Source organism: Oncorhynchus gorbuscha, linkage group LG04, assembly GCF_021184085.1.
Source record: "Oncorhynchus gorbuscha isolate QuinsamMale2020 ecotype Even-year linkage group LG04, OgorEven_v1.0, whole genome shotgun sequence".
In the NCBI taxonomy this organism is placed as follows: Eukaryota; Metazoa; Chordata; class Actinopteri; order Salmoniformes; family Salmonidae; genus Oncorhynchus; species Oncorhynchus gorbuscha.
Window position 1 is genome coordinate 40,954,368 of NC_060176.1, and position 14,322 is coordinate 40,968,689.

The 14,322-nt window shown below is 42.5% G+C and overlaps 1 protein-coding gene across 5 annotated transcripts in view; it reads left to right on the forward strand.

Annotated features, from left to right (window-relative positions):
- The window catches only part of LOC124034069 (ATP-binding cassette sub-family A member 2-like), a 91,950-nt gene extending 78,017 nt beyond the window's left edge, over positions 1-13,933 (forward strand). For 4 of the 5 annotated variants that reach the window (XM_046346786.1, XM_046346789.1, XM_046346787.1 and 1 more), the window contains 18 exons: positions 425-530; positions 740-851; positions 2,152-2,212; positions 2,388-2,562; positions 2,764-2,879; positions 3,236-3,383; positions 3,618-3,741; positions 3,850-3,982; positions 4,678-4,798; positions 6,364-6,542; positions 7,038-7,179; positions 7,321-7,455; positions 7,735-7,838; positions 8,068-8,160; positions 8,592-8,694; positions 9,171-9,308; positions 10,480-10,689; positions 10,888-13,933. In XM_046346786.1, coding sequence (XP_046202742.1) covers positions 425-530; positions 740-851; positions 2,152-2,212; positions 2,388-2,562; positions 2,764-2,879; positions 3,236-3,383; positions 3,618-3,741; positions 3,850-3,982; positions 4,678-4,798; positions 6,364-6,542; positions 7,038-7,179; positions 7,321-7,455; positions 7,735-7,838; positions 8,068-8,160; positions 8,592-8,694; positions 9,171-9,308; positions 10,480-10,689; positions 10,888-10,923 — 2,236 coding nt within the window. In that variant the 3' untranslated portion in view covers positions 10,924-13,933. The remainder of the gene's footprint in view (positions 1-424; positions 531-739; positions 852-2,151; positions 2,213-2,387; positions 2,563-2,763; positions 2,880-3,235; positions 3,384-3,617; positions 3,742-3,849; positions 3,983-4,677; positions 4,799-6,363; positions 6,543-7,037; positions 7,180-7,320; positions 7,456-7,734; positions 7,839-8,067; positions 8,161-8,591; positions 8,695-9,170; positions 9,309-10,479; positions 10,690-10,887) is intronic. The other variant, XM_046346788.1, reaches the window with a different exon arrangement.
- The last annotated feature ends 389 nt before the right edge of the window (positions 13,934-14,322 follow it).

A 14,322-nucleotide genomic window follows, 5' to 3' on the forward strand; every position in this document is an offset into this window, starting at 1 on the left:
CACAGGTAACAGACTCACCGGGGTCGGGCACAGGTAACAGACTCACCGGGGTCGGGCACAGGTAACAGACTCACCGGGGGTCGGGCACAGGTAACAGACTCACCGGGGGTCGGGCACAGGTAACAGACTCCGTGGGGTCGGGCACAGGTAACAGACTCCGTGGGGTCGGGCACAGGTAACAGACTCCGTGGGGTCGGGCACAGGTAACAGACTCCGTGGGGTCGGGCACAGGTAACAGACTCCGTGGGGTCGGGCACAGGTAACAGACTCCGTGGGGTCGGGCACAGGTAACAGACTCCGTGGGGTCGGGCACAGGTAACAGACTCACCGGGCTCGGGCACAGGTAACAGACTCACCGGGCTCGGGCACAGACGCATACACACACAATTTAAATGTCTTTTCTCTCTCCCTCCCTCTCTCCTAGATATGGAGGACTCACAGTAGGCAACATACAGAAATCAGTCCCAGCATCCTTTGGGAAAAAGACTCCGCCCATGGTTCGCAAAATAGCAGTCCGCCGATCAGCTCAGGTAAGCAGAATGGCATTTTCTTGAAAGGGGAAGGGTGTAGCGCACTATATAGGGAATAGGGCTCTGGTCTACAGTAGTACACTATATAGGGAATAGGGTGCCATTTGAGATGCAACTCTAGTGTCAGTTTGATGGACAGGTTTATTATTACACTTAGCTATTTGCGCTGCTGTGTCATTGCCAGTGACAGAATTGTCCCCTCCCAATAGGTGCTGTTCAATAATAAAGGGTACCACAGCATGCCAACCTATCTCAACGTCCTCAACAATGCCATCCTGCGTGCCAACCTGCCTCCAGGCAAGGGCAACCCTGCTGCATACGGTAAGAGATGCTGTCCATGAGGAGAGGGGACATACAGGTAACTGCCAAAGTATATTGAAACAGGTGCTTCCACACGGATGTGGTTCCCGAGGTAATTAAGCAATTAACATCCCATCATGCTTAGGCTAAAGTTTGAAAATGCCCAGTTGCCCATTATTTTGGCTATGCGATGGCAAGAAGAGACCTCACTGACTGTTAAAGAGGGCTCTCAAAGGAGCATAGAGGTTTTTAAAGGGTCTGTGTGTGTGTGTGTGTGTGTGTGTGTGTGTGTGTGTGTGTGTGTGTGTGTGTGTGTGTGTGTGTGTGTGTGTGTGTGTGTGTGTGTGTGCGTGCGTGTCACCTGATCTCAACCCAGTTGAATACTTATGGAAGCTTCTGGAGAATTTTCCACCACCATCAAAAAAACACAAAATTATGGAATTTCTCATGGAAGAATGGTGTTGTATCCCGCCAATAGAGTTCCAGACTCTTGTAGAATCTGTTCTGTTGGCTAGTTGTGACCCAACGCCCTATAAAGACACTTTATGTCGGTGTTACCTGTACACACTCAGAAGCCTGGTTCCAGATCAGTTTTTTATCTTGCCAACTCCATGACGATGAGTGACAACAAAGATTATCTATGTACTGACAAGATACTGGACTGACCACTCTAGCAATGGAAATAAATGAAGGCAGACGAGAGGAGGCAGAAGAAGCCAATGAGAGGGTCGATGAGCCAATGAGAGGGCCGATATGTGTGTGAACAAAAGGCACAGCTCCGATATAAAATTGTTTTTCTCAAAGTTGCCGGAATGCCACTGGCGTACACTTATATATATATATATGCCATTTAGCAGACGCTTTTATCCAAAGCGACTTACAGTCATGTGTGCATACATTCTACGTATGGGTGGTCCCGGGAATCGAACCCACTACCCTGGCGTTACAAGCGCCATGCTCTACCAACTGAGCTACAGAAGGACCACATTCGTAAAAACCTAAACATTACCAACTTATTTTAGATCAAATAAGCCTCAGCAATTAGCAATCATATTTTATGTTGACCAAATTCCCACTTAGTCTGCTTCACGCTGTATTTTCACACGGACAGATTTAGGGCGGAGTCAAGACTCTTACTCCCTTTTCTTCTCAGGCGACATGGAGTTAGCATTATAGCACAGGCTGGCACTCTGTCTGGGATTATTTGAATTGGATAGTTGTTTATGTGAAAATGTATTTTCTTAGTTCCTTGTATTAGTATCTTGGGATCAATATCTGTTCCCATCTAAGCCATGTTGTTGATGTGTGCTTGGTTCTGCAGGAATCACACTGACCAACCACCCCATGAACCGTACCAGTGCAAGCCTCTCTCTGGACTACTTGTAAGAATTTTAGCATTGAGTTACTGTATATTATACTATATGTGGTACAACATTTCTGAAAAGTACCTGACAGTGTCTCCAATGGCACACTACTCCCTATTGGGCCTTATATAGAGGATAGGGTGCCATTTGGAATGCAGACACTGTCTTAGTAGGTTTCTTTTGGTCCCTCCAGGCTCCAGGGCACTGATGTGGTGATAGCTATCTTCATCATCGTGGCCATGTCCTTTGTACCAGCCAGCTTTGTGGTCTTTCTGGTGGCAGAGAAGTCGACCAAGGCCAAGCACCTGCAGTTTGTGTCTGGATGTGACCCTGTCATCTACTGGCTGGCTAACTATATATGGGACATGGTGAGGGGGGTGGTGAAGTTTGTTATTGTGTGTGTTGTACGGGCAAGTGCTCCCTATAGCCGTACTCTCTGAAACAAGTCCTACCAGGGCCTGTCTGTCTTCTGTCTGTTTGTACTGTTCATCCACAGAATATTTGAGAGATATTGTCTATTTCTGCCAGCCTATCTAACTGAATCTCTCCTGTCTCGCTCTGTCTCTTAGTTGAACTACTTGGTGCCTGCCACGTGCTGTGTCCTTATCCTGTTTGTCTTTGACCTTCCTGCGTACACATCCCCAACCAACTTCCCTGCGGTCCTGTCTCTCTTCCTCCTCTATGGGTGAGTGCACTTCACTGAAGACACATCAGCACGTCTCTTATCTAAGACCCATTATGAGGGATACACAGAAAATGTGCTTTTGGATTCAGGTAACCTGGAAAAAAAGCATAGACATTGTTCCGTTGATGACATCATTTAAGAACAGTAATGCATTATTCATAACATTATTCATAACTGTCTTTGACGATATCAAGAAACTGTAATGAACGTTTAATGAATATAGCTTATTATCATACATTCATTCTCTCTCTCTCTCTCTCTCTCTCTCTCTCTCTCTCTCTCTCTCTCCACTCTTTCATTCTCTTTCTCTCTCTTCAACCTTATCTCTCTCCCTCCCTCTCTCTCTCTCCCTTCAGGTGGTCTATCACTCCTATCATGTACCCGGCCTCCTTCTGTTTCGAGGTGCCCAGCACGGCCTATGTGTTCCTCATCGTCATCAACCTTTTCATAGGCATCACTGCCACAGTGGCCACCTTCCTGCTGCAGCTCTTTGAGCATGACAAGGTGTGTGTTTTACTCTGCTGACAGTATTGGTGTACTGACAGATCACAAAATTCATAGAACTTTCCCCAAGGTTTTTTTGAAATTCCTTTTGAAAGTTGCCCGAAATCAGGAGGGAAGAAGCAGGAAATCCCGAAACTTCTAAACAGGATTTCTGAAAAACCAAAGAATTTGTTGCTAAATTCTGGTAATTTTCCCCATTTCCTCACACCACTGTGTTTTGGTCTCTCCCTGCAGGATCTGAAACTGGTGAACAGCTACCTAAAGTCCTGTTTCCTTATCTTCCCAAACTACAACCTGGGTCACGGCCTGATGGAAATGGCTTACAATGAATACATCAATGAGTACTATGCTAAAATAGGTATTGTTACAGTTCAGTTATATTTCAAGTTATGTACATTTGAATCCTGCCCTCCTCCTGTTGAATTTAATCAATCTATTCAATCTCTCTTAAATATTTAACTCTCAGGTCAGTTTGACAAGATCAAGTCTCCATTTGAGTGGGACATTGTGACTCGAGGGCTGGTAGCCATGACAATCGAGGGCTTTGTAGGATTCTTCATCACCATCCTGTGTCAGTACAACTTCCTCAGGAAACCCTTGTGAGTGTGTGTGTGTGCTTGTGTGTGTAGGTGCATGCAATGTGCTATATATACGTGTGTGTGTGTGTGTGTGTGTGTGTGTGTGTGTGTGTGTGTGTGTGTGTGTGTGTGTGTGTGTGTGTGTGTGTGTGTGTGTGTGTGTGTGTGTGTGTGTGTGTGTGTGTGTGTGTGTGTGTGTGTGTGAGAGACACCAATAAGATCCACTGTAGTGTTCTAGGTCTGTGCACACTCTGAGTGTGTGTGTGTAGGCTTCTGGTCCCCACAAGCATAGTAAACAAACAAACATTTGACCAACTGGGGACATTTTGTTAATCCCCACAGAGTCAAATGCTATTTCTAGGGGGTTTAGGGTTAAGGTTATAGTTAGTATTAGGGTTAGGAGCTAGGGTTATAGTTAGATTTTTGGGTTAAGGCAAGAGTATGACTTAGGGTTACATTTAGGGATTTAAGGAAAATAGGATTTTGAATGGGTCTGAATTGTGCTAGCTGTACAAAGGTTAGCTGTACAAGAGTGTGTGTGTGTGTGTGTGTGTGTGTGTGTGTGTGTGTGTGTGTGTGTGTGTGTGTGTGTGTGTGTGTGTGTGTGTGTGTGTGTGTGTGTGTGTGTGTGTGTGTGTGTGTGTGTGTGTGTGTGTGTGTGTGTGTGTGTGTGTGTGTGTGTGTGTGTGTGTGTGTGTGTGTGTGTACTGTAACAGGAGAGTACCAGTGAGCAGCCAGCTCATAGAGGATGATGATGTGGATGTGGCCTGTGAGAGACGGAGAGTACTGAGAGGAGATGCTGACAACGACATGCTGAAGATTGACAACCTCACCAAGGTCAGACAGACACAGAGATCCCAATGTGCTTTATTTAGCTTCAGGACCAGAATAGATAAGTGTATAGTAGGTTTAATATCATTAAGGTCAATTGAGTATCACTAGACACTAGTGGTAATGCTGAGCGATTTGTGCTTTTTGAGGTCGTTTCGCTTCAGTATTTAAAATAATTATCACGGTTTTCGATTTCAATATTTAAAAAAAACATGAAATGTACTATGCATTATGTGGGTTGAATGCTATAACAACACAGAATAAAACAATTAATAAAAGTCCCATGATGATAGTGACTGCCCATTACTGCTTACTACCATCATTTATTCACACTACTTTACTTTAATAAAATATTTCAGTTGTTGTGTATAGTGCATTTTTTTATTTGATGACTTTATTATTTCATTCCAAGTCATCCTCTTATCTCTATAAAGCTGCTGTCTGACAAAATCTCTATTTGAGTAGTTATTTAAAGTAAATAAGGCATACTTTTATGCCTGCTGACCTATCAATCACTTAGATCAGGGATGGGCAACTGGTGGCATGCCTCTCTTGAAGGCCCTCGGATCAATTCCTCGGAGCCCCACCCCCAAAGAAACATATATGTGTGTATATATATATATCCTTTTTTTTTTGGAACTCAGCCGGGGTCTCAACGTGTTAGAATAGGAGAATACACAAGGTGGAATTTCGAAATTTGGTTGTTCATCAGCAGTTTCTCTCTTGTTATGTCAGTCATTGACATTCACTCAATTAGCCCATGTCAGCTAAAATGTTATAGATGTATTCTAATGGCCAGCTATCTAAACTTAGTAATCATGGTTGAATTACCGGCCGGGGGGCCACCATTGATTTTGTTAGTCAGTCTCACTCAGATATCATATTAAAAACTGAAAACATTTCTCTCCACCCTATGGCAAGTTGTGTAGAATCCTCTTCGCTCAATGTGTAGAATCAATCGCTCAATGTGTAGAATTGCACATAATTAACTATAAAATGTATGGATGTGGGTACGCAGGCCTGTGAGCAACTGCGGCCCCTCATGATCAAAGTTGCCCATCCCTGACTTAGATAATGTATATTCAGGTAGAGATATTTGATATGATTTGATTTGAGATACCTCGTGAAGCAACTGCTCTGTCATTCTCTCATGCTAAGCTATGTAGAATATTGGCCTGTTGGAAACTCCATACTGCATCGCACAGTTCGGGCTTGATCTGATTTATGTGAGGAGAAATTGCGCAATGCGCGCATTGAGCTCACAGATTTTTTTTTACAACTGGAATTAAATCATTTAACTGATGTCATCAATTAGTTGTTTAACAACCGAAAAATAACCAACATTTCGGTTAATCGCTCAGTACTAACTAGAGGCAACATTTTTGTGGTGTAAAACAGAACAGATCTGTGCAAAAAAATATCATGCACCTCATTGTAATCTGGCAGCATGATTTAAATAGACATTTTTCTTCAACAATGTGCATTACAAGGAGGCTATTTAAACTTTAGAGTTATGTAAAACACGCAATGCATAAATAGTCCATTCCTTATACCATGCTCTGTGTCACTAGGTGTACAAGTCGAGGAAGATGGGTCGTATCTTGGCTGTTGACCGGTTGTGTCTGGGCGTGCGTCCTGGGGAGTGTTTTGGCCTCCTGGGGGTGAACGGAGCAGGGAAGACCACCACCTTTAAGATGCTGACTGGTGACGAGAGCACCACGGGAGGGGAGGCCTTCATAGGGGGAAACAGGTATTTTACATATACACCAGGTCTTGCGTACCAAATTGCACCCGATTCCCTTTATAGTGTACTACATTTGATGGGCCCTGGTCAAAAGTAGTGGACTATATAGGTAACAGGGTGCCATTTGGGACGTACCACAGATGGGTCTTTAATCACAATGCTAACACAAATCTCAATGCTCTATGCTAGTCTTAGTAAAAGTTTATATCAGATACTGGTACTGTAGCCTACCTGAGATTGATACAGAAGTGGTTATTGCTAATTCCAATACACGTCTCAATGTGTTATGCTAGTTTTAGTAATAAATCTGTACATCATGGCCCGTATTCATAAATTGGCTCAGGAGTGCTGATCTATAATCAGTTTAGCCTTTTTGATAATCATCAGTAAGACAATATGGACAGGGAGGACATGAGCCTCGATCAGTGCTCCTACTCTTAGACGCTTTATGAATTCGGGCCCAGGTAATGTTGTTGAGCTGGATCTGTGTTGTGTTGTCAGTATCCTGAGGGAGCTGTTGAGAGTGCAGCAGAGCATTGGTTACTGCCCTCAGTTTGATGCCTTGTTTGAAGACCTGACAGCCAGAGAGCACCTGGAGCTGTACACACGCCTCCGAGGCATCCCCTGGAAGGACGAGCAGAGGGTACGGCTACAACACACACAAACTCTCAAGCAGGCACACACACACTCCACATTTCACATTCAAAATATTATATTACTGTGTTATTTTTCTGAATCGATGTTGTTGAAAAGTTCCTCGTTTACTTTCGTCTTCCCCTCTCAGGTGGTCTCATGGGCCCTAGAGAAACTGGAGCTCTCCAAATATGCAGACAAGCCCGCTGGCACCTACAGTGGGGGAAACAAGCGCAAGCTGTCTACTGCCATCGCCCTCATCGGATACCCCTCTCTCATCTTCCTGGTTAGACTCACTCAACCCCATCACCATGGGTGGGACCCAAATGGCACCCAAATGGCACCCTATTCTCTATATAGTGCACTACTTTTGGCCAGGGACAATAGGACTCTGGCTAATTTTTATTTTATTATATATTTTTTGGTTCTCTTCATTTAAAACAAAATATTTATATTGTCTTTTGTTTGAAAAAAATCTAAAATAGTTACAAAAATACATGTTCTCCTCTGGATAAGATCGAATACCCTCAGTTCTGATTGTGTCCTGTTCTGTGTGTTTGTCCAGGATGAACCTACTACAGGGATGGACCCTAAGGCCCGCAGATTCCTCTGGAACCTCATCCTTGATATCATCAAGACGGGACGCTCTGTGGTGCTGACGTCACACAGGTGAGACGCTCATTCTCATCAGACATGTACTGCATACTGTGTGCTGCGAATGTATTTACTACTATCTGTATTATTGAAGTGTTGTGGGTAAGACGTCTGTTATCCCCTGCCTTGCACTCATACCCACGCTTGTTTTGTCCTCCTGGCACTGATTCTGCCGATAGCAGTGACTGTCAGTATGTCTGCTAAATGACTCACATGTCAACTGTGAATGTCTCTGTCTCTGCAGTATGGAGGAGTGTGAGGCTCTGTGCACCAGACTGGGCATCATGGTCAACGGCAGGTTCAAATGCCTGGGCAGCATTCAGCACCTCAAGAACAGGTCAGCAGAAGTGCACACTCACTCAGCTAATGCAGGGTGTGGCCTCACTCTGTTGCTAGGCCAACCAGAAGCTGAAGACATTATGGGATGCCAACTAATCTGTAATCATCTTTGAATCACCCTTAGAAAAAAATATTTCCTCCTTCCTTCAACTTGTCGTTTGTCTATATGGTTACACAACCTGTTATGTCATCTGTGACCCTGTTGAAATACTTCAGAAATGCATCCTTCCTTCCTTCCTTATTTCCTTGAGGTAAGCACAGATCCATATGTGGTTAGATAGATGTAAGCAAGGTTATCACCCTATTACTCTCCCAATCCAACCAATTTAGATCTGGGATTACTTCAAGGAAGAAGGTTGAATTTCTAAATTAAGCAATCATGGCCTGTGTGTCTTGTCTACTCTCATCCTGGTTGGGTCCCTTCCTTAGGTTTGGTGATGGTTACATGATCACAGTGCGGACTAAAACCAGTTCCAATGTGAAGGAGGTGGTGAGATTCTTCAACAGGAATTTCCCTGAGGCTGTACTAAAGGTACACATTACATTTGCCATTTAGCAGACACTCTTGTGCTATTTTTTTGTACTGCATTGTTGGGTTTGGAGCTTGCAAGAAAGGCATTTCACTGAACTTTGCACGTGACATTAAAACTTGATACATGAGACTTATCCAGAGCGCTTACAGTCAGTGCATTCAATTAGGGCTCTATTCATTCCGCATCGAGGAAGTTCAGCTTTACAGCGTGATTTAAATTTAAAGGCAATGTTCCTGCTCTAGCAGAGAATGCATTCGCGATAAACGCTGCGTATGTCGTCGGCTCAATCGGAAATGACCTTAAAATGAAAGCTTCAGCCTTACAGATTGAGTAGAACCCTAAGTTTAGTTGGACCACTTATTCCAGTTGTTGCAGGTAGACTCTTCTTTGACATAACTGCTATCAGCAAAGTCAGTGGCAGAAGAAAAATGTGATTGCAAGTAAAACAAGTTGTTTGAATTGAATCCACCCCCAGGAGCGCCACCACACCAAAGTCCAGTTCCAGCTGAAGTCCGACAGGATCTCCCTGGCCCAGGTGTTCAGTAAGATGGAGCAGGTGGTGGGGGTGCTGGGGATAGAGGACTACTCTGTCAGCCAGACCACACTGGACAATGTGAGTTACTGTTACACTGTGTTTTAGTCATTTCCAGTGGTGGGGAAAAGTACTCAATTTTCAAACTTGAGTATAAGTCAAGATAACTTAACAGAAAATGACTCAAGTAAAAGTGAAAGTCACCTAGTAAAATAGAGTGCTTCTGTAAAAGTATTTGGTTTTAAATATACTTAAGTATCACAAGTAAATGTAATTGCTAAAATATACTTAAATATCAAAAGTAAAAATATAAATATTTTCAAATTCCTTATGTAAAGCAAACCAGACAGCATCATTTGTTTATTTTATTTTTATTTACAGATAGCCATCGGGCACTCTCCAACACCCATAATTTACAAACAAAGCATTTTAGTCTGCCAGATCAGAGGCAGCATGGATGACCAGGGATGTTCTCTTGATAAGTGGGAATTAGACTATTTTCCTGTCCTGCTAAGCATTCCAAATGTAACAAGTATTTTGGGGTGTCAGGGAAAATGTATTGAGTAAAACAAACTTTTATTTAGGAATGTAGTGAAGTAAAAGTAAAAATGGTCAAAAATGGCCTGGCGCAGTGGTTAAGGGCGCTGTACTGCAGCGCCAGCTGTGCCATCAGAGACTCTGGGTTCGCGCCCAGGCTCTGTCGTAACCGGCCGCGGGCGACGCACAATTGGCCTAGCGTTGTCCAGGTTAGGGAGGGTTTGGCCGGTAGGGATATCCTTGTCTCATCGTGCACCAGCGACTCCTGTGCGGGGCCGGGCGCAGTGCGCGCTAACCAAGGTTGCCAGGTGCACGCTGTTTCCTCCGACATATTGGTGCGGCTGGCTTCCGGGTTGGATGCGCGCTGTGTACGGGAGTTGTAGCGATGAGACAAGATAGTAGCTACTAAAACAATTGGGGAGAAAAAGGGCTAAAAAAATATATATATTTATATATATATAAAGTACAGATACCCTAAAAATCTACTTAAGTAGTACTTTCTTTTTTACTTTAGTTTACATTTCTGGTCATTTACACACTGAGACAGTACAGATGAGGTGATTTTAAATGTTTATTAAAACATGCACAGACATCGGTTATTGCTCCCTTTCATGTTTGTTGACTTGAGGAAGGCCTTGCAGCTGAAACATCTAAAATAAAAAGTCTCAATTATATCCCCTTGTCTTTGTTTCTCTGCGTTCTCTCCCTTCCCTAGGTGTTCGTGAACTTTGCCAAGAAGCAAAGTGACAACCTGGAGCAGCAGGAGAGTTCCCCCCCTGGTGGAGGCCAGTCACCCCTGCAGCGCCTGCTCACCCTGCTGAGGCCCCGGCCGGCCAATACGGAGCTCAGCGCCCTGGTCAGCGAAGAGCCGGAGGAACTGGAGAGTGACGACGATGAGGGCCTCATCAGCTTTGAAGAGGAGAGGGTGAGAGGCGGGAAGAGAGAGGAGGAGAGGGTGTAAAGGGAAGAGAGGGTTTGAGGGGAGAGGAGAAGACTGAGAAAGTGAGATGGGATGTTGTCTACATAGATACACTGTGCAGATCACACTGCACAGTGTACTTAACTGTAAGTAAACTTGACTGTATTTTATCCTTTACTAATCACCGGTATGTCTCCATGGCAGGTGCAGCTCTCCTTTAACACAGATACTGTCTGTTGAACTGTGGAAACTCAGAGAGGGGGCGTGGCTGGACAGACAACGTGGGAGGAGGAAACTCAGGGAGGGTGTGGCTAGATATACAAAGTGGGAGGAGGAATTTCAGAGAGGGTGTGTATTAGAAAGAGAGGAGGAAATATACATCAGAGGAGGCTGGTGGGAGGAGCTATAGGAGGCAGGGCTCATTATAATGGCTAGAATGTTTGATTCCGTTCCATTGATTTAATTCCAGCCATTACAATGAGTCCATCCTCCTATAGCTCCTCCCACCAGCCTCCACTGATTTACATGTACTAGGAAGAGAATGGACCGTCTCTATCTACCCAAGGGAAAAGTAAGATACATTTCATTTTTAGCCTCAAGCACCTAACAGTGACAGAGACTGAGGCATTGGACTCGGAGAAGGAGACACAGTGGGACAGAGAAGAGAAGGACAGAGAAGTGAAGTCAGCCTCTCAAAGCTGTCACAGAGTTGGCCATGGTTAAAGGCTGAGGTGACGAAGAGATCGATCTTCTGTCATGGGAAACATACAGCTACGGTGAGAATGCTTGCATTTTAATGGAGATATGTTGTTATAGGAATGTTTATATGTATTTTATTTAATATATATTGATAGATGGGAACACTGAAAAACCAATGTGGTCCATCTAGAAAGGACTGAAATCAAAAGGTCTGATTAGGTATTAATGTCGCTACTAGTAAGTTGGCTTCATTCACTGCCGATGATGTCACAAAATATCACATAATTCCTTCTGATATGACCACCTTACTCAGTCTAATCTTTTATCAGATGTTTGACGCAGTGAATTTGTGATTCAACATTGGTCAAATTTGTTCCGTCCCTGCCAAAGTACAAGTTGCATCCTAAATCGCACCCTATTCTATATATAGTGCACTACTTTTGACCATGGCCCATGGGGCTCTGTTCAATAGTAGTGCATCATGTACTGAAGGGAATAGGGTGCCATTCGGGACTCACTGTTCCTATTCAACCAGAGATTCCACCCCAACCCCCTTTAAAATCCTCTACCTGCCTTGAGAGCATGCTGTCATGAAACCAGTCAAACAGTATAATATATCTATATTTTTCTGTGGCAAGAAGAATGATTTATTTTCTAAATGTATACAGGACAGATATCTGATCTGTGATTGATTTTGAAATAACTGATGATGGTTGATAGCTAAGTAAGTTTTGACGTGAGTCCTGAATCGTTGGCCTTTTATTTGAAATCACTTTACTAGACTAAGTGAGTCAGAGGATAGCTGCACCAGATTTCCTCTTTTAAGAGAATGTAACGGAATGATTCTATATGTTGATGATGATGCTGATGGTGCCTCCCAAATCTCTAGCCTCTTCATTTGGACACTGTATATTTTTGTCTCGACATGATAATTAGAGCACTTTCTACTGAATGCTGAATTTTGTGCTTCTACAAATCATAATGATTTGTTTCTTTCAGCAAGATCCTATGTTGGACACCATGTAATAACTTACTTTACAATGAAGGTAATCAACAAGATAATTTAAGTAATCAAAAACCGTGAAAAGAACTTAACTTAATAATAATTCTATCCTGTATTACCTATAAGAAAGGACACATACAGGATTTACAATAATAAGCATACACTACTGCACTACCATCACTGTGAGAAAAAGAAGTTGAACTTTCTGATCATTGTTTAGTTTGAAATCTTGTATGATTTACAAGATGCTTTCAAGTCAGCTGACTTTTTCTTTTGGAAGTTGGAGCACATTAGGAATTTTGAAGAACACGCACACCACGTCATTAATGAAGAGAAATGTTTGTCATTTCTTGAATATGTATGTTGCCATGTGATATGTTCAAGGGGTGTTTGTGTTGTAAAGATATAGTTGTGATCCCTCTTAATTCCTCAAGTTATTTCATGGACTAATTCTATATTTCGTGGACTAATTCTATGTAATTTAACACATTGATTTCTTAATGGGTGACCTATTTGGACTTATTTGAAAAACAATATATTGACAGGGGTGTTTATCCTTTTACTATTAAACAAGGAAACTAATTGTTGTAATTTGTTTTCCTCAATGTAAAGTAGGTGAAATTATTTTTCATGTGAACTAATATGAGAATGAGAAACCAAGCCTGTCTTTGAAATGTGTTAATTAATGCTACCTGTATATGTTGGGAGCTGAAAAGCCGTGAGGAAAGATGTAATGAACTTGAGGTTAACTTGTGTCCTTTAACTCAAGACTAAATGATGACCGTGATGCTCTGCTTTAACTAGAGTTCTGTGACTCTGGACCTCAAAGGAACAGCGATGTGGTTTAGAACCATTTTAGATGGGTTTTGAACATTATTTGATCTATTGCAACTGTTGTTGCCACCCAACATCTCTGAATACTTAAAAGGGTATTTGAAGTATTCCGAGCAAAAAAAAGCTTGATTAAAAAATATAAAAAATGTAAAATTGACAAGAACTTATTGTTCAAAGATCTCTGGAGTAAAACAAAAACAGTTTTTTTTTTTACGACACCAGCAAATATGAGAATTGGGTGCAATTCTACATGGGTGCAAATACGATGAGATTTTTTTTTCTTCATCAATCTAGTGATTACTTGGCTTTGCTCTAAAGCAAAAATGCTTTGGAATTTACCCAGGTAGTGTATGTGTGCATATGAATATAATATATATATATATATTTTATGAAAATGTGTCTGACAATTTTCTGTTGTAAATCATCTGTTCATATTTGTTCTTCTTGCGTTACATTTGGACTTGTTGCTGAATCTACTGTTGTTTCTGTATTCTGTGCTTCACGTTGGGTGATCTGGATTTTTAAACAAAAAAATGACAAATAAATCAGGTATCAATTGGGTTATTTTTATCTATGGTTTTAATCATGCATTTAATTATAGTATTCTAGTACCTACCTTCAACATTAGGTATTAGAACCAAATATTTTACTGTGCATGCTCTTTGAAGGTTTGCAGTCATTTTGCTAACAATAAAGATATGAGAATCAGCCTGATATACACTATCAATTTCATGGTTTCCTGAGCAGATTTGACTAACTTGTTAAAAATTATAATTATGATATTAGAACAAATCGACATGAATGATTGGACAAGGAGAATGGCTTTAAAAAGTCATGCTTATTACAAAGTTAAAAGATTCAAATACGAGCCTCCCGAGTGGCGCAGTGGTCTAAGGCTGTGCCACTAGAGATTCTGGGTTCGAGTCCAGGCTCTGTCGCAGCCGGGAGACCCATGGGGCGGTGGTGCACAATTGGCCCAGCTGCGTCCGGGTTAGTGGAGGGTTTGGCCGGCAGGGATGTCCTTGTCCCTTTGCGCACAAGCGACTCCTGTGGCAGGCCGGGCGCAATGCACACTGACAGTCGTCAGGTGTACAGTGTTTCCT